Source organism: Mus pahari, chromosome 10 (genome assembly GCF_900095145.1).
Source record: "Mus pahari chromosome 10, PAHARI_EIJ_v1.1, whole genome shotgun sequence".
Lineage (NCBI taxonomy): Eukaryota > Metazoa > Chordata > Mammalia > Rodentia > Muridae > Mus > Mus pahari.
The window spans coordinates 65,260,355-65,273,056 of record NC_034599.1 but is presented as its reverse complement, the minus strand read 5'-3'; the positions used below and the strand labels follow the sequence as shown (position 1 = coordinate 65,273,056).

Here is a 12,702-nt window from a genome sequence, read left to right as displayed (position 1 = left end):
AACTCACTTTGTAGACCAGGCTGGCCTCGAACTCAGAAATCCGCCTGCCTCTGCCTCCCGAGTGCTGGGATTAAAGGCGTGCGCCACCACACCTGGCTTTCAGCTCCCCATTATTAAGTCTTAAATTTCTTGTTCACTTTCAGTTTTTTATATTAATTTTTATTTACTGCTATTCAGTCCTATGCAGGTAGCAGCATACTTTCTGCCTTTGCCCTATGGCCTAAAGAAAGCATGCAGAGGCCAGTGGAACAGTTTCATGTGTCCCCTGCCACAGTCCTTTTTATAATAGTCATTGGTCTCTGATGTCTCACAGTGTGCCTGAGTGGTGGCAACTGTTACTACTTTGGCTTTTTTGCATGAGAACATCAAGCCTTGCAGGAAGAACGACTCCTCGACTCCTCGGGATGCAGGAAAACATAATTTGTAACAAGGAAGGCAAGGCTTGAAAGCGAGCCTACAGTTTTTAATCACAATGCTCTTTTGCCTTTGTACGGGTGATATGGAATTGTTTGGTGTGTCAGGAAAGGAATTAACTGGGTGAACTTGGACAAGCTAGAACCACCAGGTTGTGGCATAATTACTTTGAACAAGCAGGAATATGCATTAGTTGTAGTCACCCTGAATTTCAATGGCTCTGGGTTACTTTCAATGTTCCCGGAGCAAACTGACTTCATAGAGATCTGACTCCAGCCAAGAATGCATTGGTTAGATAAAAAAAGGCACCAGCAGTATTCATCAGAAGTGGGAATCAAAATACAAAACAAGCCAGGCAGTGAGGAGAGGCTCAGGGTCTTGACCGATTACCCTCTAGCCTCGGTGAGGCTCCTGGCTCTGTCACATGAAAGGTGCACAATGCTGAGCCTCAGTTCCTCCAGCGGCAGCCTACACACAGGCGGATAAAGCTAGAAAACTCTGATGTCTTATTTTAAAGGCAGAAATAGATGCCACAGTGCATGGTGCTGCAGTTACGCGTCTCCCACTCAGCTGTAGGCTCGCTCAGGTAATGCCCGGGTGTGTTTACCTTGGTCCACCCGGAGCGTGAGTCTGCCCTGTCTAGCATCAAGCCTTCACTCTAACCCCTATACTAGCCTCTTCCAATCTCGATACAAAATTAAATGAAGCCTCGGAATCAAGCATTATTAAATGTAATAGAATATTATTTAAAAGGTTTATTTTTATTTTTTTTGCCTGTGAGTGTTTTTGTCTGCATGTACATATGTGTAAGTATTTTTGGTGGCCAGAAGAGGGAGTTAGATTCCCCTGGGACTGGAGTTATAGATGGCTGTGAGTCACCATGTGGGTGCTGGGAACTAAACCTGCTCTGCTCTCCAGCTTCATAAATACAATGATGTTTTTCACTTTGGTGAGTTGATGCAAGTGTCTATCAAATGACAATCCTAATCAAATCTTGTGGATCTGTTTTATATTTTAAAATAATTAAAACAATAAAATGTGCAACACTAAAACTATCTTCAATATAAAAATTTCTATCCAGAAACCTGGAGTCCCTTTCAACATACTCTGGGGGATATTTTCCAAACAGTGTAGATATGGAAGGGACAAGGGACTGGGTCGTGGCTATGTGTCCCTCAGAGATGTTTCAGGAAGGCATATATAATGAGACATTCACTACTGTAGATCACCAGGCAGATCTTGGTCACAGGATTCATCAGGAAGGGCAGAGTTTGAGTGAGAATATAAGCCCAAATCTCTTTAGATAACTAAACTTCAGGCTGACCTCCCTAGACAAAGGCCCCGAATGTGCTGTTGTAAACATTCTGTGTAGAGTCCAGAGAGGTGGTAACCTTTTAAACTAGACACAAAGGAGAAGCAAGAGGCCCCTACTCCTCTGGAATATTCCAGACCACTTGAAAATGAGTCACTGCAACCTTGGGGGATCTGAGCCCTTGGATCTGAACGTGACAGTCTCATGACTGGAGTTTCCAGCCCAGAGCTTGTTCTTATCCAGGTCCTTCAGGCTAAGGCATGAGTCAACCTCCCGTGCAGATGTTAGTATCTGAGTCTCAGAAAAATCACATCTGTTCTCTGCCCTCAGCTCTCTGTCCCAGAGACCCAAATCCCATCAATGTCTTGGAATGGCTTTTTTTTTCTTTTTCTTTTTCTTCCTTCCTTCTTTTCTTTCTTTCTTTCTTTTTTTAAAGATTATTTATTTATTATAAAGATTCATTTATTTATTATGTACACAGCATTCTGCCTGCATGTATGCCTGTAGGCTAGAAGAAGGTACCAGATCTCATTATAGATGGTTATGAGCCACTATGTGATGATTGCTGGGATTTGAACTCAGGACCTTTAGAAAAGCAGTGATCTTAACCTTTGAGTCATCTCTCCAGCCTCTTGGAATTGCTCTTAAGGACATGATGTCCCTATAACCTAGAGGGCTCTGCCTATCAGCTCAGAACTCTGCCTGCCTCAGTGGGCATGGTGGCATGTGTCAGTGGCGTCCTGTTAAGAAGGCTGATGCAGGAGCACAGCTGGAGCCCAAGAGTGTGATGGACATGACAAGATCCCATCTTTCTTTCATTGAGACACTCTCATTTTGTAAGCCAGACTGGCCTAGAACTCGCAATCTTTTTGCCGGAGCCTTCTAAGTACTATAAGGCAAGACTACAAACCTGGTGAGACTGTGCCGCCCACCACCATCTTCCTGTGACTCAAACTTGTAATCCGCCTGCTTCTACTACCTACGTGTTGGGATCTTGGCTGTGTGCTACCACCCTCAGCTTGAAGCAGCCTAGAACTATTTGGTTGTTGTTTATGATGCTGGGAATCAAATGCCACATATTGATCCATCTGGGTATTCCAGATATCCCACCCTAAGAATAACAGCAAACAAACAAACAAATGTACCACCACCTTATGCCTGACTTCATCCACGTAGCTTAAAAGGTCCTCTTATGGAACCATGTCCTTTACTGGAGGCAGTGTCTCTGTTCTCAGGAAGGTTATTAGGCACTAGGAAGGCGGGCTTTATCCATGAAACACTTGGACAGGAAAGAGCAGAGGGCAGTAACCATAGTAACAACCATGGTGTCTTTGATGCTGGCATCAATCAGGAAGGCACGGACTGAATGAAGGGCATCATGGAATGGAATACAGAGTGAAGGAGGATGAATGGAAGTCTAGGACAGGGAGTGAGTGTGTACACAAAAATACCCACAGCAGTCAGTAGAGACAAGGCATGGGCATGGTACAGGGAACACATTGCTAGGCAGAGCCATCCATCAGAGCAGCTGTTGAGCATCTTTTGCAGGGTAGGATGCAGGCGCTAGAGGTGGATGCCTGGATTTAATCATCAAGGCCATGCCTGGGAGTTGGTGCTACAACTTCTACCTTACCGATAAGCAAGAGAACTTTTTAATTAACTAAGCAAGATAAAGCTGAGAACCTTTTAAGCTAATAATCCATTATTTTTATGTGTATGTATGCCTATATGAGTTAATGTGAACCACGTGAGTTCAGGAGCCAATGGAAGCTGGAAGGGGACCTCAGATTCTTTGGAACGGGAGTTGCAGATGGTTATAAACTGCAATGTGGGTAAACTGAGTAAGAATAGCAAATGCTCTTAACCACTGAGCCATCTCTACTGCTCCAGATACCAAGGATTTAAATCAAAGATTGGCAATAACTTAGATAGCAAAAGCCAAATACACACACACACACACACACACACACACACACACAGACAATTTTTTTTTTTAAAGACAGGGTCTCATATAGCCCAGACCTGCCTTGAATTTACTATGTAGCCAAGAGATGTCCCTGAACTTATGATGGTCTCGTCTCCACCAGATGTGGGGTTACAGACACTCACCACCATGTCTAGTTTTATGGATTGGTAGGGACAGAAAGAAACTTGGGATCTGTGTGCTCTACAAAAGCCCTCTACCAACTAAGTCACAATCATTCCCCAGACCTTAAAAAAATACTTTGAATGGGTATTATCTTCAGAAACTCATCAAGTAATTGTTCAAGTTACAGAATGTTCTAGATCCGAACTCATCACTGCCCTCAGCACCTCTGAATGGCTAACATCATTTGGCCAGCTGTGTCTGCATAGCACAGCAAGGAGAAACCTGAAAGACCTAGAGAGGAGGCATGTGCAAGTCGTCCCTAAAGGTGAACTGGGGTTTCTGGCAAGTTTCATTCTTGGCATGCCTTGAGGGTCTGGCCTGGAAAAGCACCATCAATATCCAGAACATGATTTTGAACCACAAAATTCCTGATAGTTTACCATAAATCCTTCCAGATTCACTTGAAAGCCATTTCCTCTTTAAAAGAACTGATTAGTGTGTGCTGCCCATTAAGCTGTGAGGAACTTCATATCCAACTGGGGGAGCAGGGTGGCCAAGTCAAACTCAGCTACATCCTGCCGCTTTCCTTTTTTTTTTTTTTTTTTTTTTTCTTTTTTTGCAAGTAGCCTAACTTCTGGGCATGTCTATAACCATCCTCCTACCCGAGCCTGACTTTATGGCCTGGGGTGGCAGTTCCTGGTTGTTAGAGAACTCCAGCTCTTACAGTGATCCAAAAGTTCCCAGAATAGAACCAACCTTTATTTTGCTTCCTGCGGTCGTTGGGCGCCCTTTCTTGTCGGCTTGCAGGTTTTCAGGAAATAAAGACTTTATAAAAGGCCTGGAAAAAGAGAAAGAGGATGGATCAGCAATATCTCAGTTCTGTGGGGGCTGGATGTCCAGAAGCATCTCACGCCAGCCACAGGAAAACCATGTGACTTATGGTACAGGCCTGCAAGTTGTAACGTGGGCAAATGAATACGAGACAGAAGACAGGAAAGAAAACAAAATTACGAGATACAAGCATCTCTGTCTCAACGTGAGAAGTATGTTTGGAACACCCCTGGGGCTGAGGGCAACACAGGAGAGGGGGCGGGGAAACCGAACGGGCTTGTGAAGACAAGCTAGCTAGATTGGAGTCCTGAGCTCTGCACCTGTCTCTGAATCACCATGGCTGACGGTCCGCACCTGGGTAATTCTTGGATGGGGCTTAAGGAAGAGTGTCCTACACATCTTCGGACCTTCGTTTTTGGCTTTTTTTTTTTTTTTTTTTTTTTTGAGGCACGTTTTTATATAGTCTAGGCTGACCTTGAACTCCCCTTGTAGCCCAGGATGACCCTGAGTTCCCTGTCCTCTTGTCTCCATTCCCTAGGTGCTAGGATCTCAGTTATTTGTCCCTATGCCGGGTTTTATGAGGTGCTAGGGAACAAACCCAGGGGTTGCACATGCTAAGCGAGCACTGTTTCAACCAAGCCATATGCCCAGCCCAACACCACAGGATATTTAGTAGAATGAATGCCCTTGGCTTGCTAGAGGCCAGCAAGCAACACTGGCTGCAACTCCCTTGACAGAGCCTGAGCAGTTTTGAGTGCTGCAGTCCTAAGTTACTTTTATTATATAGAAACATTATATTGTTTTATTATATATATAAACATTATATTGTTTACAGAATATATTCCCTTAATAACTCCAATTGAGCACCCACTGTACAGGGTGGGGACGTGTCTAGTTACTTTGATGCCCCTGGTGTCTGAACCACAGCTTAATAAATATCTTCTAGTTGACTCAGTGAATAAAGTGGCCTACATAAGGTGACCACTGGATATGCTAACCCAACCTCATTCCACCCTGGGGTGACTCTTGGTCTTTAGAAATTTCCAGGAAGTTTCCCTAGTCATCTACTTCTAACCTGACCAGACATATTCATGGATTTTTACAGCAATTTGTATTACAAAACAATATGCTGCATCCAGACGACAGGAGTTTATGTGGGCCCATCAATCGCTCTTGAACTTGGCAGGAGTTTTAATAATTAAAAACCATCCCTGAAAGTGAGCCTTCGCCTGGCTACCATAAAACCCACAAGCCAGGACTTGCAGCCTCCCTGACCTTCTCAGAGGAGAGCTCATTGTCATGCATTTGGAATGGACAGAAATCTGACATCTCAAAAGTGAGTGTGAAGAAGCTTGGGCAAAGGATAGTGGTGGAGCACCTGCATGGAGGAGGGTGGGGATGGAACACCAGCATGACAGTGGGTGGTGGTGGAGCATCAGCATGGAGGAGGGTGGTGGTGGAGCACAGGTGTGGGGGAGGATAGTGGTGGAGCACCAGCATGAGGGAGGATGGGAGGGAGCTTTGAGGGAGACATGTAAATGAAGAAAGAAGAGCTCCTCATTGGGCTTAGGAAAGGAAGGCCTGCTTTGCTTTCATTGCAGTTATCAGAAAGCTGTTGCAATTGTTGGTGGTCCTTAAAGTAGTTATTCCTGGTTGAGGATGCAGCTCAGAGAGCAGACTGCATGCCTAGCAAGCAGGAAGTCCTGGGGTCAATTCCAGCACCACATACAGGCGTGTACACAGGAGGCCAGCCTGGAAGACACTCACTCAAAAGGAAATAAATAAAAATGAAGGCTTGCATGTATCATGCTATAGAGGTTCCTCCTAGGATTGGCTTTCTTTCTTTCCTTTCCCTCCCTTCCTTCCTTCTCTTTCTCTCTTTCTTTTTATATAACTTTGTTTTCCACCTTTTTGTTTTTCCCAAGTGTCTTGCAGACTAGCTTGTGACCACGGGTTCCAGCCCACTCAGTGGCTGAGCAATGTAGACCAGTCGTCAGTGACCTCTAGGGTACTGAGGGCACCTGCACACTTTCAGACCAGTGCTGGCAGGGTCCATTCGCCCTGCAACTCCTCCCTGTTCAAATCCTTTTCAGCAAGCACCTCCTCCATCACCTCATGGTCTTTGTAGAAGCAGAGCTTGGGCTTGACTTCCCACAGGTTCTCACAGGACATGGTGCTACACACCCTCAGACCTTCCCAGGTCAGCATCTACATCAGACCCTCGGGGTAAGCTCCCTGTTTTTGCATAGGATGGCAACGTTCCCATCATGCATGAGGAGAGTCTGTGTTACACAGAGAGATGGTAGGAAGGTTAGCATAAGTTGCCTCTGTGAGGGGTTAGTGGTCAATCTTGGGGTCAGCCACCACTAGAAACCATCGTTCCTCGAAGGCTGCTTGGATCTGGTTTGTGAATGTTCATGGAATGGCTCCAATGGCTGCTAAATGTCCATACAGCTCATTGGCCAGTGTTCCTGGAGATGATGCTGACGTCAGCATGTTCTCAATGGCAATAAGGATGCTGCCAGCAGCAGCTCCTTCCAGGTCCTCGCCAGGGTCATGATGCAGATGCCATCACTGTTCCTTTTGTAGATATGCTCTACCATCTGGCGATCAAGGGGGGTGACACTGAAGTATATTCCTGTGGCAAGGACCGTGAAGTCATCCTTCACCTTCACCTGCAGGACATCAAGGGCTCCAGACCCTGGGTGAGAGCTTCCCTTTACATTACAGTAGGAATCAAGAGCAAAGCCACAGGGATTCTTCCCTGGACAGCAGAGAAAAAGCTTCTCCCAGACTTCTCCATTGCTCCAGCCACTCAAGCTAATTCAGGTCTTAGGAAGCCACCAGCTAGCTTTAAAAATGAAAAGACCATGGAAAAATCCTTTCGGCTTTCTCCAAGGACAAAGTATCATAGAACTAGATTCTTCTACTCTTCAAAGCCATCGCCAATACAGCCACTTCTCCCCCCTAACAGTATTGAAGATGATGGAGTCAGGCATACAGATGGCACTCGGGAGAAGGAAGCACTAGGGATGGAAGGAAGAGAAAGACTGGAAAGAGAAAAGCTCTTTGGAGAAAACGGTCAATTTTTAAACAAGACTCAACAGTTCTAAAAGAGCCAGATGCTAAATACTCCAGTACCACTCTGGTCTGCATGTTGAAACAACACCATCCCTGGTTTGGGATGACACGGGGCTGGAGCACTGGCTGTTCTAGAGGACCTGGGTTCAACTCCCAGCACCCACCTGGTTGCTCACAATTATCTGTAACTCCAGTTCCAGGGTATCTGAGACCCTCTTCTGTCCTCTGTGGGTATACACATGGTAAACAGAATACATGCAGGCAAAATACTCATATACATTAAAAAAAAAAAATCTAAAGTCGTCCCGCATGCCAGATAAAGGACACTCACAGCTCACTGCTCTGCATGAGTTCAATCAGGTCCATGAAAAGCACATCCCGGTTCCTTTCGCAGAAGCCGTCCATGTCATAGGAAACCTGGCCAAAAATAGAATGTAATCAAATTTTATCCTATATATTTCTTCGGTTAAAAATATCCCGAAGTGAGCATGGCTGTCCTCATGAGAAGGGGAGTGTTTCTGGCTATTGCCTTTGAGGTTCCACACTTCATGCTGTCACAGAAGGCTATCAGCTGGCTCAGCTGACCATGACCTACAAATGGTGGATGATAAAGACCTGGCTCCCTAGATGATCTGTGAATGGGACTACAGCTCTCAAGAGCACAGACCCATTTGTCTGTGGATCCCTAAGCATATCTGGGCAATACATTAAGTTATTTTTTTCCCCCAAGTTCTGACTAAGGGAAGAACAAGGGAGCCCTCATGCTTACCCATTAAGTAAGTCGACTGAAACTTGGTAATTGGTCTTAAAAGTGGCACCAGAGCTGTGCCCATCTGCCCTGAAGCTCATGCTCAGGGACCTTGGCTAACAATGACCAGCTGGGAGGAAAGATATCTCAGGATTTCCATAGGACTGGGAAGCATCCAAGAGCCATGATCCCAAATTCCATGGTTGGGTACCCTGTAAGCACCTAGCATCCACTTTGTATGGAAAAACATTAAAGTGCACACTCTCCCCTGTTTCATAGTCTGAGTGCCCATGGGAAAGTGAAAAAAATGTAAATTTGTGATTGCAACTCTCAAGACAAAAATCTATTGCTTCAGCATTTTCGATATACTCCAGGGAGATTTGTGCTTAAAAATTAGCAGCTCTGTAGACAGTACTTTGTTTTAACTCTTCAAATTCTTTAAAGGCCGTATTTATTAGATGAATAAATAACATCAATGTCTATTGGTTCATGGGAAAACAAACCCCACCCCCAAAGGCTCAAAATTGGAAGCGTTTAAAATGGATCAATTCCGGACTACTGAACCATGGTCTCACCTTCCCAGCGTAGTGGTGAATGATGAAGCCTTGGTTCCAGCTGTTGAAGTGCTCATGGCTCCCGATCTGCATCTGGAGCTTCTGTAGCAGTGTCTGGTCAGCACCCTCGCCCACGGCATGCATGGTGGCACACACATCATCCAGGATGCTCATAATTCCAGGAGGGTTCTAGCAGGACCGAGAAGGTAAGAACCTGGTTGCTGACCCCTCCAAATACACAACACCTATGGGGTCACATCTTAAGGCAGGAGACTACTCCCAAGACTCAGATGCCATCTTGGTCATCAGCCATTCCTTCCAAGAAGAATGCACTTAAAATTCCCAAAGGAGGTTCTATCATTCAGACCTAGAGATGGAGGAAATCCCACTTCCAAGAAGCTAGCTAGTTCTCTATTTTTTGGTGTACGTGTGTACGTGTGTGTATGTGTGTGTGTGTGTGCACATGTGTGCATGTTCCTGTGTATGTGGATACATGATGGGACTGGAAGATGTGGCCCTTCTTATGACTCCTCATTTGCTATTTCATACAACCAAGAGCTATCATCTAGAATTCAGGAACAACTTCCATTTGCAACTTGACATTTTGTAAACATTCATATTTACTGTGGCAATAAAAACCTATTGTTTTATTTTCATGGTACACATTTGCGCACTATTAACATTACTGCTAAAATTCTGTGCAAGTCATTTCCTTGTCAGTTGTAAATCGATGACAGTGACACAGGACCCAGAGAATGAAAGTTCACTTAAGGGTAGACCAGTGAAAGGGACTGCAGGTGAATACTTACGACTTTGCTCTCTATGAGGTCACACACGATTTTATTATTAAAATAGTCAATGGGTGTCCATCTTATTCCCTCCTGAATGTATTCTTCCTGGATAACAGAAATTAGAAGCTTGCATAAACCACCAGGAAAGTAAAAACTTGAATTGTTTTTCCCTTACTAAGAGGTGATAGGAAAGGGACATCTTATAACTTAATGGTTCTCATGTTTTGTTTGAGCCACTAAAATTTATACTGTACAATTGTTTGTTGTTGTTTGAGATAACATCTCATGCGTCTTAGGCTGGCCTTGAACTCCATATGTATCCAAGGATGACCTTGAATTCCTGATCCTCCTGAACCCATGTGGTGGTTTGAATATGCTTGGTCCATTGGAAGTGGCACTATTATGAAGTGTGACTTTGTTGGAGGAAGTGTGTCACTGTGTAGGTGGACTTTGAGGTCTCCTAGTGCTTAAGCTCCACCCAGTGTGGAAGAGAGAGCCTCTTCCTGGCTGCCTTCAGATCAAGATGCAGAGCTCTTAGCTCCTTCTCCAGCACCAGACTGCCATGCTTCCTGCCATGATGATAATGGACTGAACCTCTGAAACTGTAAACCGGCTGCCCTTTATTAGAGTTGCCTTGGTCATGCTATCTCTTCACAGCAATGAAACCCTAAGACAATCTATGTGAGAGCTTGAATGAGAATGGCCCCCACAGACTCATTTGAATACTTGGTCCTCAGTTGTTAGAACTGTTTGGGAAGGATTAAAAGGTGTGGCCTTGTTGGAGGAGGTGTGTCACTGGGGGTGGGCTTTGAGGTTTCAAAAGACTCCTGCAATTTCCAGGGTATTCTCTGCCTTCTCCTTGTGGTTTGAGATGTGAGTTCTCAGATGCTCATACTACCATCCCTTTGCTCTGCACCATGGACTCTAAACCTCTGGAGCCATAAGCATAATTAAATGCTCTCTTTTCTAACTTGCTTTGGCAATGGTGTTTTATCCCAGCAATAAAAAAATCAGGGTCAGATTTTTTTCTCCTTTCTAGGACTTTGTGGTCGGTGTGTGTGTGTATGTGGGGGTGTATTTCCATCTGTCATATTTGTTCAGCCTTCCTTCTACCCACAGTTTCAGTTGATCTCCACGTGGGACTCTCCAGGTAGATGTACAGTGAGCCTCTCCTGCACACAACATGCACCAAAGTCTTCACCCTTCTAATTTTATCTTTCAATAACAACCTTGTCATTATCTAGTTTTTTCAAGATATAAAGTGAGGGGTTCTAGAGAGATGGCTCAGAGGTTAAAAACACTGGATAGCTTTGCAGAGGACCCAGATTCAATTCCAAGCACTCCTACAGTAGCTCACAAAACATCAGACACTCCAGTCCTTGAAGATCTGATGCCTTCTTCTGGCCTCCATGATCACCAGGAATGTATATAAGGCACAGACATACATGCAGGCAAAGCATCCATACACACAAAATAGGAATTTAGAAGAGAATACAGTCAGGAATCATTCTGGATGGCTCCTAGCTGGTTGCTAATAATTTCAAACAAATCCTATATGTTAGATTCAACAGAATATTTACACACTGGATCTCACTCTGTGGCTACCGTTGTTTCTCCATCACAAACTTCGTGTAGCCAGGCTGGTCTCAGGCTTATTAAACCTCATAAAGTACCTATCTATACAAGCCAGACCCTGCCTACTCTCTCGCAGCTTAGTTGGTATCTCCTTTGGCCACATCACTCTGGCCAACCTTCAGTGGTGGAGAGCTAACATGCCGATCTGTAATGGTCCCTAGACAGTATTTGATATGTATAGCTTCTCCCAAGATTGCACGCGCACCCAAACCTCGGGACTCAGGGTTTAGAAATAAGGTCTTTGTAGATACGAAAGGAGAGGGAGGCTACAGCCTGGAGCAATAGAGGGTAAGGTAGAGGGTACAGCTCTGTCACCAAGAGCCACCAGGATGCGGCAGATAAAGAATCCTAGGATTTTCAGGATTCTCCCACCAGTGTCTGAAGGGTCTTCACTGAAAGGCTGGACTTAGACTCTTGACACCTGGCCATGGGAGAAGTAATTTCTGCTGCCTCAAATCTCAAATCTTTTATTTTTGATAGTGACTCTGTAAATCTGAAAGAACACGGCACCAGGAGTATTAGAGAATCGACACTGTGCTTTTAGAATAAAGTGTAAGCAAGACATAATCCATGGAAGAATTCAAATGCCAGTGTGGCTGTAAGTATATGTACTTTAAGGGGAAGACCAAGGTTGTTTGCCAGACAATGGAGGTCGGAGCAAGGGCTCCCACTGCACCTTGGTCAGTGGGACAGAGAGTAGAAGAAAGAGCTCACTGTCAGGCTGGTCTCCTAGTTTAACTTGCTGAGAGAGAAACACACAGCAGATGGTATTTGCATTTCAAAGACTGAAATACTGCAAAGGCATATGGCTTCCCTGCTGACTTTAGTAGGTACATTTCCTAATACAAGACAGAAACCCAAATCAATCATCAAAAGGGAAATCTATATCTCTGAGGCAACCCAGACAGAGATCAAGATGAAGGGAAAGGGGCTGCTTACCTGCTCTGCTTTTAGCGTCAGCTCAATAAAAATCTGCTGTAATTTTTCATTAACAAAATTGATGCAGAACTGCTCAAAGCCATTTTTCTGGAGGAAAAGAAAAAAAAAAAAAGGTTCTTTCCTGTAATCATATCACAAAATCATTTAAAAAGTCATTTCTTGGTGATGTTCTAAAATGCCTGTGAAAGCTGTTTCAGAAACTCTGGCTACGTCAATAGAGGAAGCATGGTTTATATTTAGGAGAAACTAATTTGGTAAAGGTACATGAAGAACTTGCAAAGACCAAGACGAGCTGGAGCTTGCTGCTT

The 12,702-nt window shown here is 44.5% G+C and overlaps 1 protein-coding gene across 1 annotated transcript in view; it reads right to left on the bottom strand.

The window, feature by feature from the left end:
* Myo1e (myosin IE) overlaps window positions 1–12,702 on the bottom strand; it is a 190,727-nt gene that overhangs the window by 49,279 nt on the left and 128,746 nt on the right. The window contains exons 12-16 of the mRNA XM_021206176.2: window positions 12,395–12,481; window positions 9,839–9,925; window positions 9,051–9,218; window positions 8,059–8,144; window positions 4,572–4,653 (exon numbers count right to left, since the gene is read on the bottom strand). Of these exons, the coding sequence (XP_021061835.1) occupies window positions 4,572–4,653; window positions 8,059–8,144; window positions 9,051–9,218; window positions 9,839–9,925; window positions 12,395–12,481 (510 nt within the window). The remainder of the gene's footprint in view (window positions 1–4,571; window positions 4,654–8,058; window positions 8,145–9,050; window positions 9,219–9,838; window positions 9,926–12,394; window positions 12,482–12,702) is intronic.